The 15,737-nt window shown below is 49.8% G+C and overlaps 1 protein-coding gene across 1 annotated transcript; it reads left to right on the forward strand.

Moving 5' to 3' along the window:
• Positions 1-575: 575 nt before the first annotated feature.
• KCNV2 (potassium voltage-gated channel modifier subfamily V member 2) lies at positions 576-13,167 on the forward strand. The gene is made up of 2 exons (XM_059412333.1): positions 576-2,027; positions 12,491-13,167. Exons 1-2 carry the CDS (start codon positions 576-578, stop codon positions 12,770-12,772), a joined length of 1,734 nt encoding a protein of 577 aa, XP_059268316.1. The 3' UTR covers positions 12,773-13,167.
• The last annotated feature ends 2,570 nt before the right edge of the window (positions 13,168-15,737 follow it).

The raw sequence follows: 15,737 nt of genomic DNA on the forward strand, positions 1-15,737 counted from the left end.
CCGGACGGAGAAGATCAGACTGGATCCTAAAGCAGTGCTAAGTAGCAGCCATGTGGAAACAACCAGAAAGGATCACGTGAAGGAACGGGAAGGGGCTCACTGAAGTCTTAGGGGATCGAAACAGGGGCCGCGCTAAGAAGCAACAGCTTGTGCTCAAGTCCGCTTTAAGCGTTCCGAGGCCATGTCTGTCCTCGCTCCTGCAGAGGCCAGGACACAGGCGTCTGGATCCTGGAGTTAAATCGGGGGCTTTCACCCCAGCACAAGCACACCGAGCTCTTCCTAAGGACAGGCCTAGGGGCTGGCGACGTTTTTATTAGCAATAATCCCTGCCACCGTCTGATTACCTACAGATTTACCACCACGTAATCAAGCCCGACGTCGGGGAGAGCAGGGAGGGGGAGGAAAGGAGCTAAGAGGCTCCAAATCCCTCCTAACCCTTGCGGCGCCCCCATCAGCGCGATCAGAGCCGCCGACAGCCGACAGCCGTCTGCTCCGGGTCCTCCCAGCGGCGGGGACCAGCCCGGAGGCCCCGCGACGGCCGGGAAGGCGGACCGAGGGGCTCGCTGCCCGCAGCCATGCTGAAGCAGAGCGAGCGGCGGCGGTCCTGGGGCTACCGGTCCTGGAACACTCCGGAGAGCGAGCAGGCACCCGAGGCCGGGGCCGGCGCGCCGCGGCGCAGCGTCTGCTCCGTGGGGACCCGCTCCGGCTCCCAGGCCAGCCTCGCGCCGTGGACCGAGGGCAACTATAACTACTACATCGAGGAGGACGAGGACGGCGAGGAGGACGACGACCTGCGGGACGAGCCGGGCGAGGAGGCTCGGCAGCCCGAGGCCCAGGGCGCCCCGCCGGCCGGCAGCCCCGACCTCGCGGGCGCGCCGTCGGCGCTACGCGTGAACGTGGGCGGCCAGAGCTACCGCCTGGACGGCCGCCAGCTCGCCTGCTTCCCCAAGACGCGCCTGGGCCGCCTGGCCACGAGCACCAGCCGCGGCCGCCGGCTGGGCCTGTGCGACGACTACGAGGAGCGCACGGACGAGTACTTCTTCGACCGCGACCCGGCCGTCTTCCAGCTGGTCTGCAACTTCTACGCGTCGGGGGTGCTGCTGGTGCGGGACGAGCTGTGCCCGCGCGGCTTCCTGGAGGAGCTGGGCTACTGGGGCGTGCGGCTCAAGTACGCGCCGCGCTGCTGCCGCATCTGCTTCGAGGAGCGGCGCGACGAGCTCAGCGAGCAGCTCAAGGTGCAGCGCGAGCTGCGCGCACAGGCGCAGGCGGAAGAGGCCGAGGAGCTCTTCCGCGACATGCGCTTCTTCGGGCCGCAGCGCCGCCGCCTCTGGAACCTCCTGGAGAAGCCCTTCTCGTCCGTGGCCGCCAAGGCCATCGGGGTGGCCTCCAGCCTCTTCGTGCTCATCTCGGTCGTGGCGCTGGCGCTCAACACGGTGGAGGAGATGCAGCAGCCGGCGGGGCCCGGCGCGGGCGGCGGCGGCGGCGGCGGCGGCGGTGGCAGTGGTGGCGGCGGCGGCGGCGGCGGCGGCGGCGACGCGCGGCCCGTGCTGGAGCACGTGGAGGTGCTGTGCATCGCCTTCTTCACGCTCGAGTTCCTGCTGCGCCTCGCCTCCACGCCCGACCTGCGGGGCTTCGCGCGCAGCGCCCTCAACGTGGTCGACCTGGTGGCCATCCTGCCGCTCTACCTGCAGCTGCTGCTCGAGGGCGTCACGGGCGAGGACCCGCGGCAGGGCAAGGGCTCGCCGCGCGAGCACGACCTCGAGGCGGTGGGCCGCGTGGGCAAGGTGGGCCAGGCGCTGCGCGTCATGCGCCTCCTGCGGGTGCTGCGCGTGCTCAAGCTGGCGCGCCACTCCACCGGCCTGCGCGCCTTCGGCTTCACGCTGCGCCGCTGCTACCAGCAGGTGGGCTGCCTCATGCTCTTCATCGCCATGGGCGTCTTCACCTTCTCGGCCGCCGTCTACTCCGTGGAGCACGACATCCCCAACACCAACTTCACCAGCATCCCCCACGCCTGGTGGTGGGCCGCGGTGAGTACCCGGGCCCCGGCTTCCCGGCCGCTTCCCCAGCCTGGAGGCGGCCAGTCGGCCCCGTCCCGGGCCATCAGCGGCCTGCCTGGCTTTGTTCCCCGACCTTTTCCCTGCTGGCGTAGGGGCCGCTGCTCCCTCCAGGGCTCTGCTGCCTGCGGCAAACAGAACCAAGCTGGAAAGACAGAGAGTCCCGTAAGTAACGGAATTCGGCTTGGTCCTAGGAGCTTCCGAATCTAGATTTTTTTTTTTTTTAAGATTTTTTTAAATTTATTTGAAAGACAGCGATCACAAGTAGGCAGAGAGCAACGGAAGCAGGCTCCCTGCCGAGCAGAGAGCCCGAAGCGGGGCTTGATCCCAGGACCCTGCCATCATGACCCGAGCTGAAGGCAGAGGCTTTAACCCACTGAGCCACCCAAGCGCCCCCCCCCCCCGAATCTAGATTTAGTCTTACGTCCCTGGACAGGCTGATTTTAAGAAGAATTCCTTGTTTATGTATGTGGGACCCATCCATTCTTATTCACCACTTACCCAACACCTGTTGTCCGGTTTGTAAATTTTATCTGATTTCAGGATCACAACCTGTGAAATGGTTAGGATCACGATTTTTTTAAAGAGGACAACAGATTCGAAGGAAAGTAAGTTTATGCGGGGAAGAAGTGAGACTCAGCTGACCCGTGTCCACCCTAACTGAGGTCCCACTGCTTCTAGCCAATCCTGAGTGTGGAGAGAAGCATCTACAACCCAAACTTGATCCAGGATCACTGAAGTTCCTTTAGGGCCTGGTATTCTTGTTCTACAGCTGGAGCAGTCGAGGTGCAGAGGGTTTGAGTGTAGACACCCACCTAAAGGTAGCAGAGTGAGGACCTAAACCTAAAACCATCCAAGACAAAATCCATGCCCTTCCTACACCCAGCAACTGCCTCTTTCAAGATTCATGTCTAGGGCGTGCCTTGCCTAATTTGCAATCTTTCGGTCATTTTTGTTGTTTTCTTTGGCATTTGCCTCTCTGTAGTAATATATTCCATTTGCTCAAATATCCGCATTTCTGCTATGCTAAGCTAAATCCCTGGGAAATCCCTGAGTCACCGAACATGCTGATGGATAAGCTCACATTTGTGCATAGGAAAGAAGTGGGTGTGTCATTTCTCTATTTTTAAAAGTAGATGGTTTGTAATGCCGCTAGAAACATTAAGCAAATACAACCAGTTTTTCCCATGTAAGGAACTGGTTATTTTCAATATTAACACTGGGTTTGTTAGAACCTCGAGTCTGGTATGGATTTCTGAGATGAACCAACCCAGGGCTACTAACAATGTAGTTCAGCGAGATGGAAGGTTTACATTTAGATTCTAGTCCCCGATCTGCTAATAATTAACTGTGACCCTGAATAACTGTGAACCCTCACTCTCTTACTCCCTGTCCTAAGTTTTCTTGTCCCTAAAAAAGGGTGGCTACAGAGCCCTATAATGCAGTTAGTCTTCTGTCAGGAAAAAGTAGAACTCCTATGTCAAATAGGATTTGTGGGCTTTCTTCAGTGATGGGATGACATTAGGCTCTTCCCCATGAGCTAGCCCAATGCCACACCTCTGATCATATTCCCGGTGACAAAAGGTCATCCCCATAGTAGATAAACCATGTGTACAGATGGCGCTGATAGAGGATGCTTTGTCCCCAGCAAATGACATTTACTTCGGAGGTGAGTAAAGCAGGAAAGGAGAAGAGCAGATCCGCACGCTGATGACACGCTACCAAGTTCAAGAGTCAAGTCTCCATTTAACCAAGTATCTTAGAAGGCCAGCGTGCATGTAGGTGGGGCCTAGGGGACATTCTGTACTATACTTTCAACCCAGAAGACTTTTTAAAATTTTGTATATTAATACAAAAATTGATAAGAATTCTATTGCTAGTGAGGATTTTTCTTTTAAAAAATTTCTTGAAGCGAATGCCTATTGATTCCACTTAATTTCTTGATCTATGTAATGTGCAATGACCCTCAAAACTTTCAAATTTCCCCCTTTTTATGTTAACTAAAACAGTTTTAGTTAAAATCGTTTTTTTCCATAAGTTTTCCAGTCAAAACTAAAATCACCATTTAATTTTTATCAATAACAAATTTTAACGATTACTGCTTTTGCCAAATCAAGTTTTCTTTTGTGGACATTATCTCCATCAGGCACTATTTTCACAAGCCAAAATTTGCACACTTCTGCCTCACTGTTGACCAACCTCAACCTTTACCAGTGGACTTTGTCCATCTCATTCTGAGAATTTCAGAGACTAGTAAAAATCATTATGAACTAATCTATGTTTCTAAACTAATCTATGGTAACAACAGGAGCAGATCCCCCCCCCCCTTGAACATTCAAACACTGCTTTATGCCCCAGGAAAACAGAGATTAAGAAAGTTCTTCCCCATCCTCCTGAAGGCAAGCCACACTGTGTACCAAGGGACCATATTCTCATAGAGCAAAGAGAAGAGAATGCTGCCAAAATGATGTAGACAGAATGCCTTGTTTCCCTATGTAGATGCCAAATAAAAGATACAAAACATGAAGATGAATTCTTCATGAGAATCACAAAATCCATCCTACGCATTCACTGAGCTAGAATTCTTTGATCAATTCCAGGGCACCAAGTGGGTGATCTAAACACTAGGGATATTGGGTTATCAGTAGAACAAAACCCCTCAAAAGATGACTTTCTTTCTCTCACGCAGTTTATATTCTGATGGAGAAAGAGAATATATAGTTTCAGCTACCGGTGTGTCTCGTATGAGATAACAGGATAGAGAGAGCTGGGTGTGGAATCCACCTTTAATAGGATGGCCGGAGAGGCCTTCCTGGAGAAAATGACACTGAGCTGAAATTTTAAGGGTGAGAAGAAACCCTTCTGTACAGACATGACTGAACAGAAATGAGAGTAAGAAGTGGAATCCCAAAACGAACTCCGACACAGCTGTCTCCACGCCTTTTACTGATCACACACCTCATAATTAAGATTTTTTTTTGAGCACACCCCCATGATAAATATGTGTTCAGCTATTCACAAATTATGTTATTTATTGCTATAATAATGATGCATCACAAACTACCCCAAAACTTAATAGCTTAAAATGTCGAGCACTGATTTAGCTTATGAGTTTGCAAGTCAGCAGTTTGGGCTGTTTTCAACCAGAAGGTCCTTCTCATTTGGGCTGGTGCCAGTCACTCATATGTCTGATGATCAGCTGGGTGACAGCTGGGATCAAAGAGAGGACTAGACCACATCTCCTCCATTCTCCAGCAGGCATGCACCCATGGCCATGGCAATGGGCAGGACAGGGGATGCAGTTTCAACCACGTCAGCTCTGTGTAAGTTTCTGCTCATGTCATTTGCTCAATGCATTGGCCAAACCAAGTCGCAAGGCCAAGTTCAGAGTCCAAGAGCAGACCAGATTAGCGCACCCAATCTAGGAAAGCACTGAAAGGCTTTATGGCAGAGACGTGGATGCAGGAAGATAGAAAGAATTAGGCCCACTGAATCGACATTTTTCCAAAGGAGATGCGCACATGGCCAACATACACATGAAAAAAAAATGCTCAACATCACACATCATCAGGAAAATGCATATCCAAACTGCAATGAGAGATCACCTCACACCTGTCAGAATGGCTATAAAAGACAAGAAATAACAAGAGTTGGCAAGGATGTGGAGAGAAAGGAACCCTCATGCACTGTTAAAAGGAATGCAAACTGGTGCAGCCACTATAGAAAACAGTATGGAGGTTCCAAATAAATAAATAAATAATAGAAATACTGTACGATCTAGAAAATCCGCTACTGGGTATTTACCCAAAGAACATGAAGACAGTAATTTGAAAAGATACATGCACCCCTGTGTTCACTGCAGCATTATTTACAATGGCCTAATTATGGAAGCAGCCAAAGTGTCCATCAGCAGACGAATGGATAAAGATGAGGGATGTGTGTGCGTGCGCGCGCGCACACACACACACACACACACACACACACGGGATATTACTGAACCATAACGAAAGAATGGGATCTTGCCATTTGCAACAACATGGACAACAACTGAGGACATCATGCTACACGAAACAAATCAGAGAAGGACAAATGCCACATGATTTCACTTATATGTGGAATCTGAAAAAAATAAAGTGAACAAACAAACAAAAAAGCAGAAGCATATCCATAAATATAAAAAACAAACCAGAGGTTGCCAGAAGGTAGGATGGTGGAGGGGGGTAAAACGGGTGAAGGGCAGCGTGAGGTACAGGCTTCCAGTTACAGAATTCTAAACTACAGGGATGAAAGAAACAGCACGGAGAATGTAGTCAGTGGTGCTGTCGTCAGGTTGTATGGTGACAGATGGTCGCGTAACAGAATGTGCAGACCTGTTGAGTCACCGTATTGTTCACCTGAAGTTAATGTCACATTGTGTGTCCACTATGTTTCTATTTAAAAAAAAATTAGGTAATACAATCATTCTACTGTAGTAAGCTGTTCCTGCTCACATATGTACCTATCAGGAAACACATCCTCACACAGGTCGGTAGTGTCTTCCAGACGTCCGTGCTGTCTGCCTTGTATGCTCAGCCTCACTACAGACCGATTCTCCAAGCCGTTCTTCTGTGGGCTGCTGCACTTGCAGACAATCCCCAAATCCGACTTGCTTTTCATCATCTTCCCTCTCTCTATGCCAAGGATCTTAAAACCTTCCTCTGTAATTCAGCTCAAGGTTTTAAGAGGAATACAGTAATTTTCATCAGGGTGAATACTTCTACAGCTGCAGAATAACCCCCTGTGGACATTCACGTCTGCAAATGCTCCCGCATTAGGATTTAAGAGCCCCGTCCTACTCGTCTGTCAAACGGAGATCATTTGTAAGTGCTAATGTAATAGGAAACATATGTAAAATGCTAGCAGCAGTACATCCGCCATAAATAGAAGCTACCCTATCTGTCTAGTTGGTACTCTTTATCACGTGGAAGCCGTAACCTTTGCTTTCAGATTCATTTGGGGGGAAATAAAAACAGAAGTGACTCCCTCTCTCCTAGAAAAAGAGAGGCTGTAAGACATACGAAGGGGTCAGCTCTTCTCTCCTGGGAGAGCCTCTGAGTGCCCAGATGAATAGGTGCGCACCCAGGGCAGGGCAGCTCCAGTCATGTTGGGTGCCCAATTGACCCCTCCCACCCCCCCCCCCCCCCCCCCCTGGCTGCCTGGGGGTAGGAAATGCATGGCCCAGCTCTGGCAAGAACAGTCAGCTCTGTGAAGACGCTGTCATCACTGGCCTCCGGTGTGGCTCTGTTTTCAAGCAGAAAAGGGCAACTAGACTGTTTAATGGGCCATTTTCTTCTGAGCCTCAAGAGTGAGTTAAAACTATAGAAACCAAAGAGAAAACTATGTCATGAACTCATGCCTGCAAAGACGAACAAAACTCTTCAAAGAGAAGATTTATCTCTAGCTGATCCAGCAGATAATTGTGCCACAGAGACCTTTCTCCTATCTTTGTTTTCCCAAAGCATGTCATCATTTCCTTGCAAATAGGTGGCACTTACGAGATCACCGAGATTTTATTTTATTTTAACGGACTGATGGCTTGCTTTAAGAAGACCCATTTAGGGGGCGCCGGGTGGCTCAGTGGGTTAAAGCCTCTGCCTTAGGCTCAGGTCATGATTTCAGGGTCCTGGGATCGAGCCCCGCATCGGGCTCTCTGCTCAGCAGGGAGCCTGCTTCCTCTTCTCTCTCTGCCTGCCTCTCTGCCTTCTTGTGATCTCTGTCAAATAAATAAATAAAATCTTAAAAAAAAAAAAAAAAGACCCATTTAGAAGTTGCATCAGCCAAGTTAGGAAAACAGAAAAGAAAAGGCAGGGGTATATTTTAAACAGAAGGAATGTGACGCAGGGTTATTGATACACACGTGTTAGAGGGCTAGAAGAGCAGTAAGGGGAAACGGAGAACCCAGAGATCGGTTTCTGCGTGGAACAGTGGTCAGCCCTAAAACTGAAGGAACAAATAGAAGGTCAAGTTACTGGAACCCACAAGAACAGAGAAGGAGCCACTGAGAGGCTGTCACAGAAACTCCTTGGACGACATCATGAGATTAGTGTTCTCTGAGCCAAAAGACTCCTGAGCCACGGCTATCTGCTTACTGGAGGACGGTGACAGCCCGCAGAAGTGGGAATAGAGACGCTTAGCCCCTCACCCACCTCCCGTGTCCCAACACTATCTCATTTGCAGAACACAAGCAGAAGCCAGCGAGCAAGGAGGTCTGGGAAATGTAGTTTGCACACTCTCAGCTGCGGGACCATAGGACAGAGTACAGAGGGTGTCTCGCTTGGGACCGAGAGACAGAGGGTCAGTGTCCGACAGACAGCAGTAAGGGAGGCAGCATCCTCTTAGATCCTTCAGAAACAGCAAAGGAGCCATGAAATGGGGCAAAGGCTCTTAGGCACTACTCTAACTTTTTGCTCCTGTGGACTCCTGACTCTGGAGTGGTCCCCTTTTAGAACTGTGGTCCTCCTGTGGGCCGGCAGGACTTGTGGGACATGACGGAGCTGTAGAGGACAGGGAAAAGTACCAAGTAAACCGTGGGTGAGGTTATGGCATCATTACGGCATGCCTTTCCCCGGCTGGAGGAATAGATCCCACATTTAGCTTAGCTTCCGCTACCTCCTCCTCATTACGCAATTTCCACGCACATCAGGGCTTTAACATACAGATGAGGCAGGTTGGTTCTCATAAGGCCCTCTCCTCACCCATGACCTCATTCTAACAGCGCTTCTACCCTCAAAACATTCTTTGAATTCCACTGAGGAATTCTCTTTGGAGACCGTGATATGTCCACTTACTACTTTGTAATCGTGCCAAATCCTCACCTTTTGGAAGGAGGATTTGATATTCTGAGATACAGTCAGGTCCCTTGAGCTGAAGACTGACATCTGGAGTTAACCCTTGAGGCGGCTAAGACTACTTGTTTCAAGGTCATGCCACTGAATCCTCTGTGCAGATTAAAATTCAAAGAGGAATTCCTCAAATATTTGTAACCACAGCAGCATGGATAGGCACATATAGCCTTTGAAGATAAATCCTTTAAAGAACATGCATTAAGATGAGTAATAATTTTAGCCAGAAATCACAAGTCTTCAACACCCCAAATTGTTTGGGAATGCTAGAAGAGGCGTTCATTATTTTGAAAAATCAGTTGTGTTCCCTGGGCTCCTACGTGCATGGATTTCTGGGTGCCAAGATTTCATGTATACCTCGCTCATTATGAAGGAAACAAACATTCCTTGCTGAAGGAGAAATTTCAGTATGGTCATTCTGAAGTTTGAGAGAAAAACTGGATGCTTGTCCTCCTTGTAATGTTTAGGAGGCCAAGATTTGCTGATTAATGGGTGAGCTCCTCGGGGAAGGTCACATTCTGGCTTTTGGGACCCAAAGGCTAGGGAAAATATGTAAGCCTTCCACGGAATGGGACATTTCCAGTTCAGGGAGTGGCTGAGCCGGCCAGTGTTTTCGGGGTATTAAGATGGATTGCAGGGATTCCGGTCACATTTCCAGACCCAGCCCCTCCTAATGTGAGAACGCACTCTGAGGTCACATGTGTCAGTATAGGGCTTTCCATCTTTAATGTTCATGAAGGGAGAAATGGGTTTGGGCTGTGGAACATGGACAAGAGATTCCCAAAGCCAAGGAATTCTGCATTCCTTGTGGAGCCAAGGAACAAAAAGCACGTCACTGGTTGAGTCAAACTGTCCACAGAACAGACAAGGCAATGATGAACTGTGCGTTTTGAACAAATTCTTCAGGACCCGTCCCACAGAGCCTCCTAGCAGAAGAGATCTTTTCTCTAAAAATAAAGACCCAAGATATACAAAAATATTTAGACCATATTATGAGCCTCAAGTAGGTCATCTCCCTTAAGCCAACAACACTCTTTGCTTTTGACTCTCCAAAGTTCAGCCAAAAAAGAAAAAAAAAAAAAAAAAGTCAAGGTTGGGAATGCAGTAAACCCAGTGAGGGACTGATCAGAAGTTTAAAACAGGCACTTGGTCTCTGTTGTCTTCCTCTGGATCCTCTAGCCTCCTGCCTCCCTTCTCGGCGGCCTCAGCCTTTTGTGGAAGCTTCCTGAACTACCCCTTCCTGTCACTGATCTCTATTCCCAGACACCCCGTAAGCTTCCTCCAGGGCAAGCAGACCGAGACTCAACATTCATCCAGAGATAGGAGGGCTGTGCTTGGTGACCTGTGGAAGCCACGGTTCAGGTCAGTGTACCCGGACAGAGACCTGACTCAGGTTCTTTTTCTCCAGGTATGGCCAGGGCTGAGAGAGAGACGGAGACACACACACGCATGCCCATGAGTGAGGTCACCTTACCACTGCCTGACATCATCCTTTGGTGCCAGAATCTGGAGCCAGAGTGCCCCCCACCCTGTTCCCCTCCTGTTCAGCAGGATCCAAGCAGGGGCCCGTTTCCACAGCCCGTCGCTCTAGTAAGCATGAGAACCACTAGCCTTCTCCTCGTACCCTGCCCCACGCTCTCCTTCAATCCCTTAACACCCCTGCGGGGTAGGTACTGCTCCTCTCCCTGTATTTCACAAGGAGAAACAGAGACAGAGGGCGTGCGGAAGACTTGCCCGACACAGAGCTGGGAAGGGGATCCAGAGCCATGTACCCAGATGCCATCTGTCTCCTTAAGCTGGTCTCCGCCATCTTGCCTCTCTTAGGTGCTTGCTTGTTTTCATCCCCCAGGGGAAGGGACAGCCCACCCTCAGCAGGACCCTCGCAGTCAGAGGTGGTACGTCCCCCACCCCCAAGAGGACGTCGAGCTTTCACTTTTTTATGGTCTGGGTGGAGCTGTGGTTCTTTTTTTTTTTTTTTTAAAGATTTTATTTATTTGACAGAGAGAGATCACAAGTAGGCAGAGAGGCAGACAGAGAGAGAGAGAGAGAGAGAGGAGGAAGCAGGCTCCCTGCAGAGCAGAGAGCCCGATGCGGGACTCGATCCCAGGACTCCGAGATCATGACCTGAGCCGAAGGCAGCGGCTTAACCCACTGAGCCACCCAGGCGCCCCTGGAGCTGTGGTTCTTATCAGCAACACCAGATTAGCCCAGCTGGCCTGCTTCTCTGTTCCATCCTAACTAACCAATCACACTTAGTTCAAACCGACCCTTATGTCAAAACAGAAGTGTTTATTAAGCTAAACACCACCTTGGTACAGTCAACAGGCTAACTGTGCATGCTAGTATCATCTGCCAGAAAATTGTGGCAATGCCACAGATCAATGCAGCAAACAGTGCCCCCTGGAGTTGTGCAATGCACAGGAGGTTTTTCTTGTTTTTTTTTTTTTTTTTCTCCAACTAAGCAACTAAGCCCTGCCTACAAGCCTTCTAGTCATTTAGCCACTAGTCTGGGGGCTGACGGGAGGCTCAATACATGAGGCTTAGAAAAATGGGCCCCAAGAGATTTTCCCAGGTTTTCTCTGGCTCCACTGACTGATAACTAGTCCCACGGGTATCTGCATTTTAAAACAGAAGCTTGTTAACCTAAATAAATCTCTAATTAGTGGAATTCAAGGCAGTGTGCAAGAGTGATGGGAGAAATTTCATGCAGGATGAACATATTTTTGGTCTGTGATGTCTTACGGAAAAGTCCCTTTGCAAAATAATGAGAGTGTGTTTCTCCAGACATTCGCAATTAGAGCACCTTCATATACGATACCTCATTTGAATGACATAACAACTCCGAGAAGTATTATAATTGTCTCCATTTTAAAGAGGAGAGAAGCACCACAGAGGGGGTTGCTCGCTGCCTTTTGTGGGCCTGATCCTGGGTTAAGTGCTTTATACTCCTTTTCTTATTTAGTCTGCAGGAGAAGATGAAGAGTCGGCTGTGATCCTCCGATTTTAGATGAGGAACCAAAGCTCAGAGACTGAACATCTTACTTGCGGGTGTTCAGCGGCGAAGGGTCAGAATTAGGACTTGGACCCATGTATGGCTGGTTCCAACCCCTAGCTCTTCCCGGTACACCTATTAAATGGGCAAATCCAGGGTCCCTGGTCCTAAAGCTGGCCCCTCTGAGGGGAGGCAGAGGCTAACATTTATTGAAGCCATGCTCCCCAGGAACTTTACACAGTGCATTGGATATGCTCTCCACAACCCCTTAGGCAGCTGTGATCTCCCCTGTATTGTGTGTAAGAAAATGTGTAATAGTCAGGATCCAAGCCCGGGACTCCCAGCCCCACAGCGTGTGTTCTTTCCATGATGCAGATCCTGCAGGCAAACCTTCTGGTACCCCCTAAAGCTGGCTCTGTGGGAGCCATTATCTGACCTACGTGTACCTTCAGGGAGACAGAGGACACTTTCCTGCCTGGTTCTGTCCTTGTCTTCTCCCCCGTCACTTGTCTTCTCCCCCGTCACACTGCTAACTGTTCCGTCCCACTTTCTTTCCCCCGCAGGTGAGCCTCTCCACTGTGGGATACGGAGACATGTACCCAGAGACCATCCTGGGCAGGCTTTTTGCCTTCCTCTGCATTGCTTTTGGAATTATCCTCAACGGGATGCCGATTTCCATCCTCTACAACAAGTTCTCTGATTACTACAGCAAGCTCAAAGCTTACGAGTATACGGCCATGAGACGGGAAAGGGGAAACGTAGAGTTCCTGCAAAGAGCCAGAAAGAAGATGGCGGAGTGTTTGGCTAAAAGCCTCCTACAGCCCCAGCCAAGGCCAGCGAGGTGATGTTTCAAAAGACACATGGCTAGTAGACCCCGCGAACCTCAAGGTTTTAGTTCTCCTTTGTATTATCAGAATGGACGGTACAAGAGCACAGGAGACAGTCCTACACAGCGGGCATCCAGCTCAGAGTTCTTCTCCTGGAAATGTCCATCTTGGCCCAGACTGGGCCTGCCTCCTTTGTTCTTTAACCGTATTGTGGGCGTCTGACCTCCCCAGGGACACTGGTCACGAACACTTGAGAGGAGCAACATCTTCTCATGGTTTCTCAGTAAGTATTTCTGAACTTGAGTTGACATGAGAAGAGTTTCCTTGAAGAAATAAAACGGTTTTTCAGAGAGAAAGAGAGGCTTTTGCAGCATGTGCTTTAGTTAGACCAACCTCAAAGGCCCAGACCCACTGGACATAGGGTTTAGGGAAGTTGCTTTAACTGTCTCAGCCTCAGTTTCTTCAATTGTAAAAAGTAGGTAATAAGACCTACCTTGTGAGATCAGCTGGGCATTGGAGATAATAAATATTCAATAAATGGTAGCGGTTAAAATTGTGAGTGGTTATTGTGTAGTACTCTCCAGACAGGTGGTTCTCAGCCCAGGGGCACACGGCACACCCAGAACCCCTTGCTCCTGGGACATCTGGCCATGTCTGCACATGTTTTTGACAGCCACCACCGTGGGGGGGGGGGGGTGTGTGTGGAGAGAGTGGCGACCGGCATTTCGTAGGTGGAGACTCGGGCTGCTGCTGCAGGTACCGACAGCCCCGTAACAAAGAATCATCGGACCCACAAAGTCAGTGGAGCCAAAGCTGAGAACCCTCATCTGGACTGACCCACGGTGGCCCCAGACCCTCCCTGTGAAACACACCCACGCGTGCCGATCGCCCTCTCTGCATAGGCACCCTGACATGTCCTACCTTCTCAGGCCGCCTCTCCCTCACCTTCCCAGGCAAAGAAAAAAAAATTTTTTAATCCTGCCCTTTGGACACCTGTTCCGGACCAAGCACTGAAGGAAGGGAATTCAATCCATGGGGCTCTCTGCCCTGGGCTGGTCTGTGGGTCAGAAAACCAATCCCCACTGGGTCCTGGTACTTTCTCACCCTGTTCCTTCTCCTTCTAGTTCCTTCCTCCCTCCATGGGACTGCTGGGAAATTGCATTTCTGGAAATTCAAGCTTTGTTTGAACTGAGCAGAGATCACTCCTGTAACTAGGGCTTTTGCCATGCTGTCCATCACATTTGTCTCAGGGCACCAGTGGACCTCTCTTTGTATGAGCAAAGTGAGAGTAATTGTTTTGTGCATTCTTACTGTGACAGGCACTGTGGGTTTTACTTCATCATCTGTAACTTCATTACATCCTTAATACATCCCTAAATAAGGTATTATATTTCAGTTTGGTTAGGAGGTCATGTGTAGGCTCAGAGAGGGTAAGTAATTCTGCTGACACAGTCAGTAAATGGTGGGACTGGGTTTCAAGCCCAGAACCGTCCGATTGCTCAGAGTCTAAACTTGTGGTTCTGTGTCTTGATAGTCAGAATGCTGAGCCCCACCGCCCAGAGCGTCAGATTCACAGGTCTGGGGTGGGACATGACAATTTATTTGCATTTCTACCAAGGACCAGGTGATGCTGACATTTCTGGTCCAGGGACTGCATCTTGAGAACCGTGAGTCTGAATCACCTCACAAAGAGCTAGGACTACAAAACCAGATGTACATCTCCCCCTTATTCCGAAGTGTCCTTAACACCACCATAAATGACCTGGAGTCTGAAGGGTGAGCAGAAGTCCAATCCTTGGGAGGGTCACTAGATAACATACAGGACATCCAGGTAAATTTGCATTTCAGATAAATAAGTACTTTTAGTAGAAATATGTCCCAAATACGGTGTCATATACACTTCCACTAAAAAACTATCTAGTGCTTATCTGCAATTCAAATTTAACCAGGCATCTCATCTTTTTATTGTCCAGCCAACATGAATCTACTGTTTCTGAGATATGAAAGTTTCTCATAGGGATGGAAATCACCCTCGAGTCCTAGAACCCCCCCCCCCAAACAGCAAGACCCTCAGCCAGGGGACACTTCTCTCTCCTCTTGCTAAATAAAAAGAGGGAGAAGTTTTGAATCTGACCCCTTGCCTTGATGTGAAAGCAGAGCCCCAGCATGCAGGAGGTCTGGAGCAGAGCTTACACAGCCGCCTGACATGCTCAGGACAGCAGCAGCCCCTCTGGTCCACCTCCAGCCTTCCAGCTCTTTCTGAGGTCTCCGGTGGAGGGGTTTGTTGACGAAGTACATCTGCAGGGCTGTTCAGGGCACAAGGAAGAGGAAGAGCCGATGTTTGCCACGTTCCCTCCCTGGGCGCAGGGCAGAAGGGATGCCCTAATGGAATGAAGTGGGGACTGGCCGGGGGTCTAGGCAGGGGAGCCTGGTGGAGCACAGGAGCTATTCCAGGTCCCCAGAGGGATCCAGTAAATAGCAGTGTGCCACCCCCCACCCTGTCTCACTAGGCACATCTGTTCAGACAGCTGTGCTCCTCCCTTCTAAGACAGCGGCAGGAACAGAAGGGAGTTAAAACCCAAGAGACTAACATTCCAAAAGCCCCACTGTGTGCCAGGCACAGAACCAAAAATTTTCACTGGACCCTTGGCAGCCCTAGGAAGTGGGTTTCAAGGTCATCACTTACAGAGGCTCGGCCACATGGACCCTGACATAATCGTTGGACCTGGATTTGAACCCTGGCTCTGTCATTTGCTAGGAGGTTTAATGAAAAACATCTGAGGATTGGGGATTCCCTATGGTTCAAGCTAGTAGTTGTATGATCACTTGATTTCTCTGGGCCTCTGTCTCTGCATCATTCAAGGAGAGATCACAGTGCCTTTGTCGGGCTGTGTGGTCACCACACAACAATGTATTAGCAACATTTGCACACATGTCAAGAACTAACTAAATGTTAGCTGCAATGATCACCAGCAATTTTCTG

Source organism: Mustela nigripes, chromosome 9 (assembly GCF_022355385.1).
Source record: "Mustela nigripes isolate SB6536 chromosome 9, MUSNIG.SB6536, whole genome shotgun sequence".
Taxonomy (NCBI): Eukaryota; Metazoa; Chordata; class Mammalia; order Carnivora; family Mustelidae; genus Mustela; species Mustela nigripes.